At 47.3% G+C, this 12,524-nt stretch overlaps 2 protein-coding genes across 3 annotated transcripts in view; both read left to right on the forward strand.

Annotated features, from left to right (window-relative positions):
- Positions 1 to 369: 369 nt before the first annotated feature.
- Positions 370 to 4,741, forward strand: SLC35C1 (solute carrier family 35 member C1). Of its 2 annotated transcripts, XM_084630606.1 has the most exons (3): positions 370 to 463; positions 840 to 1,381; positions 2,068 to 4,741. In XM_084630606.1, exons 2-3 carry the CDS (start codon positions 871 to 873, stop codon positions 2,625 to 2,627), a joined length of 1,071 nt encoding a protein of 356 aa, XP_084486732.1. In that variant the 5' UTR covers positions 370 to 463; positions 840 to 870; the 3' UTR covers positions 2,628 to 4,741. The 2 variants fall into 2 exon arrangements, with proteins under 2 accessions (XP_084486732.1, XP_084486731.1); XM_084630605.1 differs by lacking the exon at positions 370 to 463 and having other exon boundaries at positions 637 to 1,381.
- Positions 4,742 to 6,313: 1,572 nt separating this feature from the next.
- The window catches only part of CRY2 (cryptochrome circadian regulator 2), a 37,166-nt gene continuing 30,955 nt past the window's right edge, over positions 6,314 to 12,524 (forward strand). The window contains exon 1 of the mRNA XM_084630479.1: positions 6,314 to 6,527. Coding sequence (XP_084486605.1) covers positions 6,343 to 6,527 — 185 coding nt within the window. The 5' untranslated portion in view covers positions 6,314 to 6,342. The remainder of the gene's footprint in view (positions 6,528 to 12,524) is intronic.

The following is a 12,524-nucleotide window of genomic DNA, read 5'->3' on the forward strand; positions in this document are numbered from 1 at the left end:
TAAACATTAGCCAGATTGTGCTCAGAATTTTTTTATTATTTCAGTGGAAACGTTCTTGCTTAGGTTTAAAAGTCACGCTCAAGGCTGGCCCAAAATTAAGGGATTGTATGAATGGGCTTTAGCAAGACAGGAACGATCACAGACAATTTGGATTGGAAAAAATCCCGCTGGAAACGGCTTTCCTTGCCCTTGCCGTGTTTCCGACCCAAACGTTATTGTGCCCTTGGGCAGGTGAGAGGGAGCCGGGCTGCACTTGCAGGTGTCCCCAAGGGAGGGAGGGAGGGAGGAGGCGGGCAGCAGCGAACGGGAGCGTGACGCCTCATCCCCGGGGGGCGTGAATCAAGGGCCCCAGGGTAGCAGGCGGGGCTGCAGGTGCAGGATCAGGAAGCGACAGCGATCCGGAAAGCCAGCTCGCAGCAGCAGCAGCAGCAGCAGCAGGAGGAGCCCCCTGCACAGGAGGAAGGTGAGCGACAGATCAGAGTGCGGGGGGCTCCGGGACCGGGACCCCGGGCAGGGCGGTGGGTGCCTGAGCCAGGGACCTGGCTCTGGCAGGACACGTCCCCTTTAAGCTGTTACCACGGCGCAGCGCCTGTGTGGGCGGAGCCGAGCGCTGGGGCGGGTGAGGAAGTGAGCGCGGCTCCGCCCACAGGTCCCTGGCTCCAGCCTCCGCCTGTGCGACCCCGCGCCCCACGGTGTGTCCCCGCTGCGCTGCAGCGCACAGGGGCGCACTCGGTCCCAGCAGCGCAGGGGGGCTGCCCCTCTCCGGGCCGGGATCCCGCTCTGCCTGACTGACCCCAGCTTCTCTGCTTCCCCCCCCTCTGCACCTCTGTCATGAACAGGACGCAGCTAAAGCGCTCTGGGATCCTCAGGATGGCTCTGAGCGGCTCCTCTGACTCCCTGCTGCAGCAGGAGGAGGGTGGCAGCAGCAGCAGGGAGACCCCCTTCCTGTTGAAGGCTGTCCAGATCGCCTTGGTAGTCTCTCTCTACTGGTTCATCTCCATCACCATGGTCTTCCTCAACAAGTACCTCCTGGACAGCCCCTCGCTGCGCCTCGACACCCCGCTCTTTGTCACCTTCTATCAGTGTGCTGTCACTGTCTTCTTCTGCAAGGCCCTCAGCCTGCTGGCCTCCTGCTGCCCACTGGGCTACCTGGACTTCCCCTCCATCCGCATGGACCTCAAGGCGTCCCGCAGCATCCTCCCCCTCTCTGTGGTCTTCATCAGCATGATCACCTTCAACAACCTGTGCCTCAAATATGTTGGTGTGGCCTTCTACAACGTGGGGCGCTCGCTCACCACTGTCTTCAATGTCCTGCTCTCCTATCTGCTCCTCAAGCAAAGCACCTCTCTGTATGCCCTGATAACCTGTGGGGTCATTATAGGTGAGTAGAGCCTGTTGAGTCTGGCTATACCTGTGTGTCCAGTTTGATGTCTTGCAACAGCTCAAAAGTGGATGAACTTCAAAGGTGACCTTCAAAGAAAAAATAGTTGAGCTTATACCTTTCCTCCTTCCCCTTTCCGCCCCTCTGGCCCCCAATTTATGGAGAAAAAGAGCCTGGGAGGTTTTTGGAGATGTTTGTTTTGTTTTTTGTTTGTCTTGTAAAGTATGTCCCCTTTTTTTTAACTTTAGAAATTTGGTTTCTCTCTAGGCTGGAAGACTCTCTAGTGACTGGAAAAGTAGAGAAATAATGACAGCCCTAGAGCCAAGAGAGTGAAAGTTGAGCAACTGATAGAAGTTTTAGTTAGACTGGTTTACTTCTTAGGGAGTTTTCAGTTCTTAAGCATTAAAAAAAAACCTCAGACAAAACCAGTAAAGACAAGATTTGACATTCCTGAGATTGTAAAGATTATAAAAACAAAACAAACAAACAAAAACCCAAAGAGGAGAACCTTAACCTTGGTGCTGCACTCGGGTCATCTTCCTCCATATAAGGTGGAGGGGAGAAAGAGTCACAGACCCATTTAAAAGCAACTAGCAATGGATTTTTTTAAGGGAGTGTGTGTAGTGTTTGGATCTCTGGTGTCTCTAATTCCCTTTCAGTATGTCACTAATTCTGTATGGTTGCAGGTGGGTTCTGGCTGGGAATAGACCAAGAGGGAGCAGAGGGCACTCTGTCATGGGTCGGCGTAATCTTTGGGATCCTGGCAAGTCTCTGTGTCTCACTCAATGCCATCTACACCAAGAAAGTGCTGCCCGCCGTGGATGGCAGCATCTGGCGCCTGACCTTCTACAACAATATGAATGCTTGTGTTCTATTCTTGCCCCTCATGCTGCTGCTTGGTGAGTTCCACACCCTCTACCATTTTGACAAGCTGGGGAACCCTGGTTTCTGGGGCATGATGACCCTGGGAGGAGTGCTCGGCTTTGCAATCGGTTACGTGACGGGACTCCAGATCAAGTTCACCAGCCCACTCACCCACAATGTGTCTGGGACGGCCAAGGCCTGTGCCCAGACAGTGCTGGCTGTCTGCTACTATGAGGAGACCAAAAGCTTCCTGTGGTGGACGAGCAACATGATGGTTTTGGGAGGCTCCTTTGCCTACACGTGGGTGAAAGGGCTGGAGATGAAGAAGGCACAGGAGGAATCCACTCCAAAAACAGGCGAGAAAAATGAGACTGGCGTCTAGGCCAGCTCCAGTCTGCACCTCTGCTGCTGTGCCTATGGAGTGGAGCTTCAATGGGAAAGAAGCCAGGATCAGAAACCTTCAGGGCAGGAAAACATTGAACTATGCAGTGCATAGGAAGGGGTGTCGAGAGTGAAACCAAAGGTGTCCCGTGTATACAGTGTGTTTACTAAAATTGTGATGGGGAGGAGAATGTTACTTCCTTTGGATTTCACCCTGTTTCTTGAACAGGAGAAGGCATTTGTTGATGGGACGAGGGTGTATTAGGGGAACCTTCTGTCAGTACTGGGGCTTCTTTAAACTGCTGTTACCATTTAAACACCATATGGACACCGAGCTGCTCCCCTGGTGATGGAGAGGGAAAAGGGCATTTGGTGTGTGTAACTGGGAACAGATAATGGCTACTTCTAGATTAGCCATGAATTGAAGTGGTGAGATCTTGCATCTAAATGTAGGGGAGGGGCAGGTAGCCAGACTTTCCAGGCTACTCCTGCCTCCTATTATAAGTAAGGTTAAGATTTTGTCACAGTTATTTTTAGTAAAAGTCACAGACAGGTCGTGGGCAATAAACACAAATATACGGAAACCTACGACCTGTCTGTGACTTTTACTAAAAATAATGGGAGGGCAAATAGGGGATGATTGAAGCCTGGGTGTGGGGATGGAGAACGAGAGCCTGAGCACTGCTGTAGGGAAGGGGGACAGCACCTGCCGCCTGAGGGCCAAGCCCTCCCCCCGGCAGCTGAGGGCTGCAGGGGCGGGGAGACACGGCGGCTGATAGCTCTGGCCCCACCACCCTGGGCTGAGGCAGAAAATGTCATAGAGGTCTCCGGAAGTTACGGAATCCGTGACTTCCGTGACCTCTGTGACATAACCTAGCTTTAATTATAAATGAAAATGGATGTCCTTCCTGTTCCTACACCATTGCAATATACACTTGGAAATCCCCTCACCAACAGTTCTGGGACCTCTAAATTGCCTGTCCAAGAACACAGTATTTCCTGGTGTGGATCCTTCAAGGTTGTATGTTAACTATGTTTTTCTGCCACGCCCAAGGGGTTTGCTTGTCCAATAAATGACTAAAAGGATGGGAAAGGATTTTTATCAAACTTCCAAAAGCTAGCAACATTCCTTGTGTTTGGGCAGGGGAGTGGTGCTGGCCCTTTCACATAATATTGCTGGGTCCTTCCTTTACTGGGTACCTGGGATTCTGCCTTGGTGAAAGAGTAGCTGGCTCTCTTTTCTTGTGGGTTTCTGAACCATTTGCTGTTCTGGAGAGTGTACCCCATAATAATGAATTGGGGAATTCAAGACATTTCTCATTGGCCTTCTGTATTAGGGACAGAGTTGCCTTTCTGGCAATAATGCTCTCATAATTAGGCCAGTTTCAGGGTGTATTGCTCTCTGCCCCTCAATGGTTGCCTTACCTGGTGATCCTCACTAGAAGGGGTGCCAACTGCATGAAAACTGATGCTTGAGCATGGAAAATGCCATAATTCAGCTGCACCAAGAACTAACTGAGAAGTTGCAACTCTTTTACCAAGAAATCCCAGAGGAGGGGTGAATGCAGTTGGGCTGAATTCATATCCAGGCTCCCACTTAAGAGTCTGATTAGCACAGAAACCTCTGTGTACCACCCTGTCTCATTCAAGTGCCATTGTGGCTACAGCAGAGCTACCTTTTTCTCATCTTGATTCAGACATCGATTCTTCCTCCCTACTAAATACTGTTTCAGCTTTATCTAACCTTTGAGCTCCTTCACCTTCCAAGGATTACTAAAGTGGGGCATGGCGAGAGCTGGTGTGATCTATCCCGCTGTGCCCTAAAAAGTCCCAAAGAGTACCAGGCCATTATTATGAAAGCAGTAGGACATTTTTTTTCTCTCTCTCTTTTCTCCACTCCTCCTCTTGCTGGGTGAATTGTTCCTGATTCCAGGAGCCTAAACCTCACTGGAGTTCTGAATCACAGTTGCCTCATTGAAGGCCTCATTTTTTTTGGTCCGGGGATGAATTTTTTTCCATGGTCTCTGTTAATTAATTTTTCTACTGGGATACATTTTAGGTTGCAAATACCGACCTGTGATTGTCAAACTTGTTTAATAAAAGTGTGGATTGGAACCTTGGGGACTGTTTTGGTCTGCAGAGCTGGCAAAGTGTGCAAGATAAATAGTGGTTTCTGCAGTGCTCCTAGTACACAGGGAGACCCTATATTCCTTCTACTTGCTTCAGCATGGTAGCAGTCCTGGCCTTTCACTATTGCCTGTCTCTGAACCTGACACTGAATTGTCATTGTAGGCGTAGCCTCTCCCCTCAGACTTGTTGGCCTGTAATCACGTTCTGAGAGCCATAGTTTCATGTTTGTTAAGTGATGAGGTCTCGTATCAGTGGAATTGCTGAGATTTTCAGCACTGAGCTCAGATGTGGCTGCATGAAGGACATTACCCTTCTCCCTCCATGCATATTCGCTGCTGTGTGTATGGATAGGACTCACTCCTGTATTCTGCAAGGAATTGTTCTAGTAGTATGGTCTCAAGCAACCAGCACCATGTCACCATACAGATTCTGGGTGCTTCTTGCGTGCCTCAGATAATAGTAAAAAGAAAAGGAGTATATTTGTGGCACCTTAGAGACTAACAAGGTGCCACAAGTACTCCTTTTCTTTTTGCGAATACAGACTACCACAGCTGCTACTCTGAAACCTGTCAGATAATAGTGGTTGTGCAGTCACTAAGCAGATAGTCTGTCCTCCTAAAGAGTGCTGTGTTGGGAATCCCCCATCATCTGTATCCCCCATAGTTGCCCTCTATGCATCACAGGACCAATTTCCCTGGGATTCACAGGACAGTGGTTTTCAACCTGTGGTCTGCGGACCCCCGAGGGTCTACAGACTATGTCTAAGATCTCCAAAGGGGTCTGCACCTGCGTTTGAAATTGTTTAGGGGTCTGCAAATAAAAAAAGGTTGAAAATCACTGCGCTCGGAGAAGGATTTCTCAGCCTGAATAACGCTTTTGGCTCTAGTCAGGTGTGTGTCTCACCTGGATTTCCCACAAGTTGTGGACACAGCTACACTTTGTTAGCACTGCTCACAGAGGTCACTGAGGAACGAGGGGGATGGGAGGCAAATTAGACAGAACACTGGGTTTTAAAAACAGTGTTGCCAACTCTCGTGATTTTAAGATCAGACTTGAGATAGTCTTTTTCTTAAAGCCCTTGACCCCGAAATCATGTGAACAGGATTGAATCTTTCCTTAAAAAAAATTCAGTCCTTGAGATTAGCTTGAAACCTTCAACCCTGAAGGCAGCGACCCACAATTCCCTGCGTGTGGCTCTCTGTAAATCTCATGAGGTTTGGGGCCTAGGAACGAGTGGCATCCCTGGGGGCGGCAAGGCCACTCTCGCCGTGTAGCGGCGCCGGGGCAGCCCGCCAGGAGTCTGCAGTGTGAACGGTGCTGAGCGGAGGGGCGCAGGCTCGGGGCTCGTGCAGCCGAGCGGTGGCGGTCACTGGGCGCCGCGGGGTTCTCTATTCTCCTCCTGACCCATCGGCGCAACCCCCGACTCGCCGCAGCCACGCCCCCTCGGCACGCGGCAGGAACGTGCCGCTGAGGGTTTGCCTAATGGACTCCCCGGCCAATGACGGGCGATGTGGGCGGGGCGCCGGAGGCGGCCTGGGCGCGTGGGTGGGGCGGGAGTCGGGGTCTGGAGAAGCCGCGCGGCAGAGATGGCGGCTGCTGGCTCGAGTCCGCCCGGCCTGGCGCGCTCCGTCCACTGGTTCCGCCGGGGGCTCCGGCTCCACGACAACCCGGCGCTGCAGGCCGCGCTGCGGGACGCCAGCTCCGTCCGATGTATCTACATCCTGGACCCCTGGTTCGCCGCCTCCTCCGCCGTGGGCATCAACCGCTGGCGGTAAGCGGGGGGAGCGGGCGCCCCGGCTCGCGGGCTGCCTCCCGCCCTCCCCGGCTCCCGAGGGGGAGACGGAGGCTCCCGGGCTGGGCGCCCCGGGCAGCGGCCCCAGGGGGGCGGGGAGTCCGATGCATTAGCTACGCGGCTGGTGCCTCCGAGCGGAGCCCCTCCCCTGCGGCACGTGTGCCGCCCGTACCCGCGAAGGTGGGCTCGGGAGGGGCTGGTAGCGGCCCCCAGCCCCGCCAGTCCTCCCGCTGCCGTTTGGGGAACGGTTCCCGATTTTGTTGCCCCTTCCCGGCTACGTTGAGCCTCGACTGCTGCTGCCTTTGCTAGGCTGCAGGGCCCTGGTCCCCAGGACAGGGGCGTTAGGTAAGAGAGGCCTGGCTGCGTGTTCATTTGGTTGCTGTCTTCTGCTGCTCTGGGATCGGTGCGTCTGGGTTGCCGGTCACCAGTCTGCCCGGGGGCCCTGCGCGAGTGAGTAGTGAGACGCATCTTAGCCCCCTTACATGGGTATTTGGGTCATTCTGAGACCAGAACCAGTGAAAACAGCACAGGTTTCCCTTTAACGTCGTCACATGTCAGCAAGAAGCGTGATCTGCTTCTTGTTATGTCAGTGAACTGGGGATGGTTGCGCAATGTGCTATTTAACACATGGGCTGCGTGTATTTTGTTGTGGGTATGTACTTCATTGCTGTAGAGACCAAGCTGTGCGTGCCTTTTACGTCATTCTGCCACTTACTGCTTCAGTAGGGGTGGACTCTTCCCAAACATTAGTGGTCCACAAACAACGTGTGCTACAGCAGCAGAGAAGTGCACCACCTCATGTGTTTCATCTCCATAGTTATATATTCTCCCTGATGGTAGTTAGAACAAGCAGTGGGGTGCTGACCTGTACTTGCAATAGTAGACAAGCCTTTTCTCTACTCTGAGTCATGATGTCTCTGAATAGGAAGTGAAAAGAGGAATTCTTTACCTTAGGCACTTATGAGTTTTGTGTGTGGTGGTTTTAAGTGCTGTCTTAGTTTTCTCTAAGTCATTGGCCATTAACTGTGTTTTGTGTTTTGACCAGTTTTGTGATCCATTCTGAAATGAGGGCAGTTGAAACAGTATATAAATGTCTACTTTTTGACATAATTGAAGGGCATGCCCTGTGCTCCCCACTATACAAACTACAGACCAACCTCTAAAGACTGTTTATAGTCTGAAAAAACTGGAAAAGCTTGGATCGTGCCGGGAAGCCTGCAGATGGGCGTAATCTTGTTGTTGTTGTCTGGCTCAGCTTTTGAAAGGTGTTGGTATGTAATGCCAGTGCTGCACCTCTTAATTAGAAATCCATTCCTGTTCCACTGGTCTGGAAATGCTTCAAATTTGTAGCTGGCCTTAGACCCAGCATATAGAATCCTAGGTGTTAGAGATGGGAAAGACCTGCTATGTCATAGCTAGTTAATCATCAGGGGCCAGTGCAGGATTGTTTTAGTGCTTAATTTGTGAGAATCTGGGTGCCCTTAAACATCGCTCAGCTGTGTTAAAAAGCAGCTGGTAAAGGACAGATCTTGGCCCTGAAAAACTGTGTCTTCCAATATTCTGTGCTCCAGTGGAGAATAATGGTAAAAGTATCCGCCCCAAATTAATTCACCCTTCCATTGAAAGTAACATTTATCACATACTTTAAAGATATGTTGCTTTAAGGATGGGCGGGGGAGGGAGAGAGTTTCTTCCTAAGTGCTAGAATGTTTGAGGTATTACTTTATTTGTGTGGGTCTAGCTGATCTTGCTACTCTAAATGTCTCTGCACAGTAAAAATTCTGTATGCTACCCCTAAGTCTGGACTTTCAATTCTTCTAACTTTGCTCAAAACCAGTTCCGTGCAGAAGTTACCTTGTTCATGTCACCAGCTCAGTTGCAGCCTTTGGAATCTCATTTCTGACCATGTGAGAAGGTGCTATGGGTTTTAGAAAAATCTCATAACATACAAGATGCCAGATTATGTAAAGCAGCTGTGGCTGGTGCATGTTTCACTTTGGGGAAACTCCTTTTTCCCAGTTACTCTGTATAAGTCCCTGAAACCTCAGAGCTATATGACAGCAATAATCAACACCCTCTCTCTAGCTTTCAGCCGTTCTGTGTGTGTGTACTTATACACAAACCCTTATCCTCTTCCTGTTCTCCCCCCCCCCCACCCCCCCAGAGTCTTAGGGAAGTATACTTTGGCTGCTTCTGGGAGGAGAGGGACTGGGTGGACAGATTTTTGTTGGGGGGGCAGGGGTTCCTCAGTTATGGAACTGAAGGAATGTGCTGGGTGTGCAATGTCTGTGCAGGGAGCAGGATTTTTAACCTAGTAGGCATCCAAGTTGTGTTCTCCTAACATTATATAATACTGATCTTACGGTCTTGGCTGCCTGCATATTTGGACAGCTAAGTGGGGATTTACCTTAACAATGCTGCTGTGCACACAAGCAGGAGTTCTACACCAAGGCAAGAGCAGGCATAACCTAATCTTCTTTGCACCCCTTCAGAATTTGTGTCCAGTTGCAAGGTTTTAATGAGGGAACAGTCACGTGGTTAAAAATCCTCTGCATGCTCTTTGGAAAGTATTTGGAAAATTGTAGGACTAACTCATCAATCACTTACGTTGTGCATCACCACTTAGTCTTTGAGTGGCAAGATTATTGCTAAATTCTTGATTCTGGTAATGGTTTTTAAAAGCACTACATAGCACAACTCAAAATTCTAAAAGTACCGAAACAACTAGAAATGCAGAAATCTGGGTATTCAAAATTTTCTGTGAAGTTTATTCTGGCTTAACTTTAGTTTTCAGGGCTGCAATCTAGTCACAAAACAGGAGCAGCCTGGGTAGAAGGGAGGATTATGCTGCTGCACCAGTGACTCACTCGTGGTCTGGGGGGACCACAGCTCTGTGTGAGAGGGGTTAGTTAATCTCTGACCCATTCAATCCTTGGTTTTTCCACTGACACAGTGAATTGGGAGCAACTGTGGTGGTTCTGCTTCTACTGCAGAAGTGCCTATAGGATCCAGTGAGGGCCCCATTGACCTAGGCACTATTCTTAGTGATATGGGCATCATTCACTATGAAATGAACAGGCTGCTTGTGACCCTTTTCACATGGGCCGTCAAACAGCCATTGGTAGGTGAGACTTTGTCACTTCCAACTTAAACTGAAGTAGAAAGACTCCCTATCCCATTAATGTCCCCCACTCCAAGCTGTCTGGTCCCCTGGATCAGGGATTCCCAAACTTTTTTCCCTGAGGTCCACCAGTGCCATTGCAATAGGCACTGCGGCCCACTACTAACACTTCTTGAGGAAAATTATTAATTTTAATTATTACCTACATATAAACTATAACACTGTAAATAGCCAGTGTACATGTTTCCTTTTCATTTTAGTGTAAACAATTGTAATGATAGAAATCTCTAGCAATATGCACTGAAAGAAATGCTTCAGGATCTTTGAAACAAAACAGTTGTAGTGAAACTACAATTTTAAAAAATGTTGAGGGCAAAATGTGGTGGTCAAAAAGGGAAAAAACAGTTTTGTATAAAACTGAACAATAAGCAACAACAATGTTAACAAAATTGTTTAAAAAGTGTGTGGTGTTGATTTTAAAACAAAATAGTTGTCCAACTTTGAACACTATATTTTCAATTTTTTTAGAAATCTGAATTTATGTGCTGTGTAAGTAAAGACCCCACCCTACTCTCTACTAGTTAGAAAATAATCATATATAAAAATATAAAATAAGTTATATTATAACACACTAATGCAACAGGTATTCATCCAATCCGGTAAAGGAGAATCCAAGCTTTGTGTGTGTGTCGTCATATGTTCTTACCACTTTATTTTTTTCGGCCGGTTCATTTTGTGTAGTTGTAGGTGGTCCAGGACTTTCATTTTCTTCTCCTAGTGCACCCTTCTCATTTTTGAAAAATAAAGTGATCCATGTCAGATTGCAGTACTGCTTGCCATTTTTTTTTTAGAGTTGTGAATGGCAGACTGCATATATGCTGCTAGGTTATCTTGCAGTGAAATGCACTATTATACTCTTGAGAATTAAACTTAACATGTTGCAGCTTCTTTTTTTTTTAAATAGTTTTTTTCTATATTCTGTCTAACATATACAGGTCAAAACATTACATTTATATAGCTTGTACTTAAATTACACAGGTCACGTGGAGTTAAAGAATGCAGTTGTGCCGGAGGATCACCTGAAGCTGTGTCATGATCCATCTTTGGGCACCTCTGCCCTGGATAATCTATTATGAGAATACATTTTAAGTTACATAGGAATTTATTAGGAATCCCATTTTTCCCTACAGTTACATCCCCAGAGCTAAAATTCTCAATGTATGAGATCATCACACCTGATTGTTAGGCAGAAAGGTGCTCTGTAAATATATAACATTAATCGGGGACTCAGATTGCCTCTGTGTAGGAGAGATTTGTATTTTGCTTACTTTTCTGCCACTTGCGTTCACTGGTGACCGATATTAGGAGTCGGACCACAGAGCTGTATCATGAGGCAGATATGTTAACCCATGTTTTACGTAACTCTGTGAAATTGGTCATGTTGGAAATTACATATTGTCTTAGTGCCCGTACATGTGTTACGAATGTAATACCTGCATTTATTATTAACCCCCTCAGTACCTTACTGAGATAGGTAGGGTAAGTATTTCCATTTTAGAGATGGGGAAACCAAGAAAGAGGGGAACTGGGATGCTCAAGATAGCACAGTGAGTAAGCAGCAGAGCTGAGTGTGGAATCCTGGAACTCCTGTTCTTGAGTCCAATGCCCCCTTTCTTTAAACACTGTCTTCCTGCTTCATAGGAAATGCATAAACAAGTCCCTACCCCAAAGAGCTTGCAGTTTAAATGATGTACTAGATAGACAAGTGAGGATCCAACAGACCCCAGCAGAGCAGAGGAGGAGTGAGGATGTTCCTGGTTTATGCGATATAATTGTTTAGCCATATGCCCACTGTCAGGCCTAGGTGTATGAAGGCTTCTTAAATGATCTGCCGCATCACCCACAAAACACTAGTGCCTGCAAAGTGGGCTTTTAGGAGTAATTTGAATGAGGTGAGGTAGACATTTGGCAAATAAATTTTGGAAGGAATTCCAAGTGTCATGGCATTGAGAAGCTGCCAGTGAACAGATGAAAAGTTTATTAAGGCTGGCAGCATCACAAAAAACCCATTGATTATGCAAAAGCAGAACACAGCAGAGATGTAGATGGGGAGCTGCTTTTTGTAGGGCCTTGAAAACAACATAAAGAAACTTGAAGTTGATATGCAGCACGGAGGGAGCAGTGAAGTAGGGTGGCTTGATTTAAATCATGATTTAATTGAGGAAGCTAAGAAACTTGATTTAAGTAATTTTAATCTTGTTTTGCATTTGTTCTTAGTTTTTTTTCTTAAGTTTGATTCTCATTGGCTGTTGACGTTAAAACATGTTGATTTCCTACTATGTATAGCCTTTACACTAAATTAGGTACTACTGTTTGGTAACCAGGAGGTTACATTGTATCTATGCACATTAATTTAAGTAGTTGTATAACTTACTTTTTATTCAGATTTTTATTTTTTGTCAGAAAATGGTGACTGTCATATTTTCTATTTATTTGATTGATTTTACTTGTGATTTGTATCAAGCTGGAAATTTAGAATTCAATCTAAAATGCACAAAAACAGCATTTTAAAATAGTTTTATTTAACTAATAGAATAACCTTAACTGTGCTGGATACACACAAATGAAAAGTGTATCCCATCATGTTTTGTATTTAAAACTGGTCTATTAAACAAAGGAAGCATTAGTTATAGTTAATGAAGTGATGTATGTGAAACATAAGGTCGAAACACTGTGAGAGACCATTTTTGGCAGCAGCTTTTGGGGCTGAGTCAGGAGTGTAGTGTCCCAGGTAAGAAAGGAGATGCAGTGTGGACAAGTGACCTAGTTGTCAAGGTCACAGTGGAATACAAATT

This window comes from Lepidochelys olivacea, assembly GCF_965140295.1.
Source record: "Lepidochelys olivacea isolate rLepOli2 genome assembly, chromosome: 6".
In the NCBI taxonomy this organism is placed as follows: Eukaryota; Metazoa; Chordata; order Testudines; family Cheloniidae; genus Lepidochelys; species Lepidochelys olivacea.

What these genes read in the sequence shown, in the direction of transcription:
- SLC35C1 (XM_084630605.1), top strand. Translation starts at nt 832, where the DNA reads ATGAACAGGACGCAGCTAAAGCGCTCTGGGATCCTCAGGATGGCTCTG. An exon ending in AACCTGTGGGGTCATTATAG is followed by an intron (nt 1,382 to 2,067) that starts GTGAGTAGAGCC and finishes GTATGGTTGCAG; the next exon opens with GTGGGTTCTGGCTGGGAATA.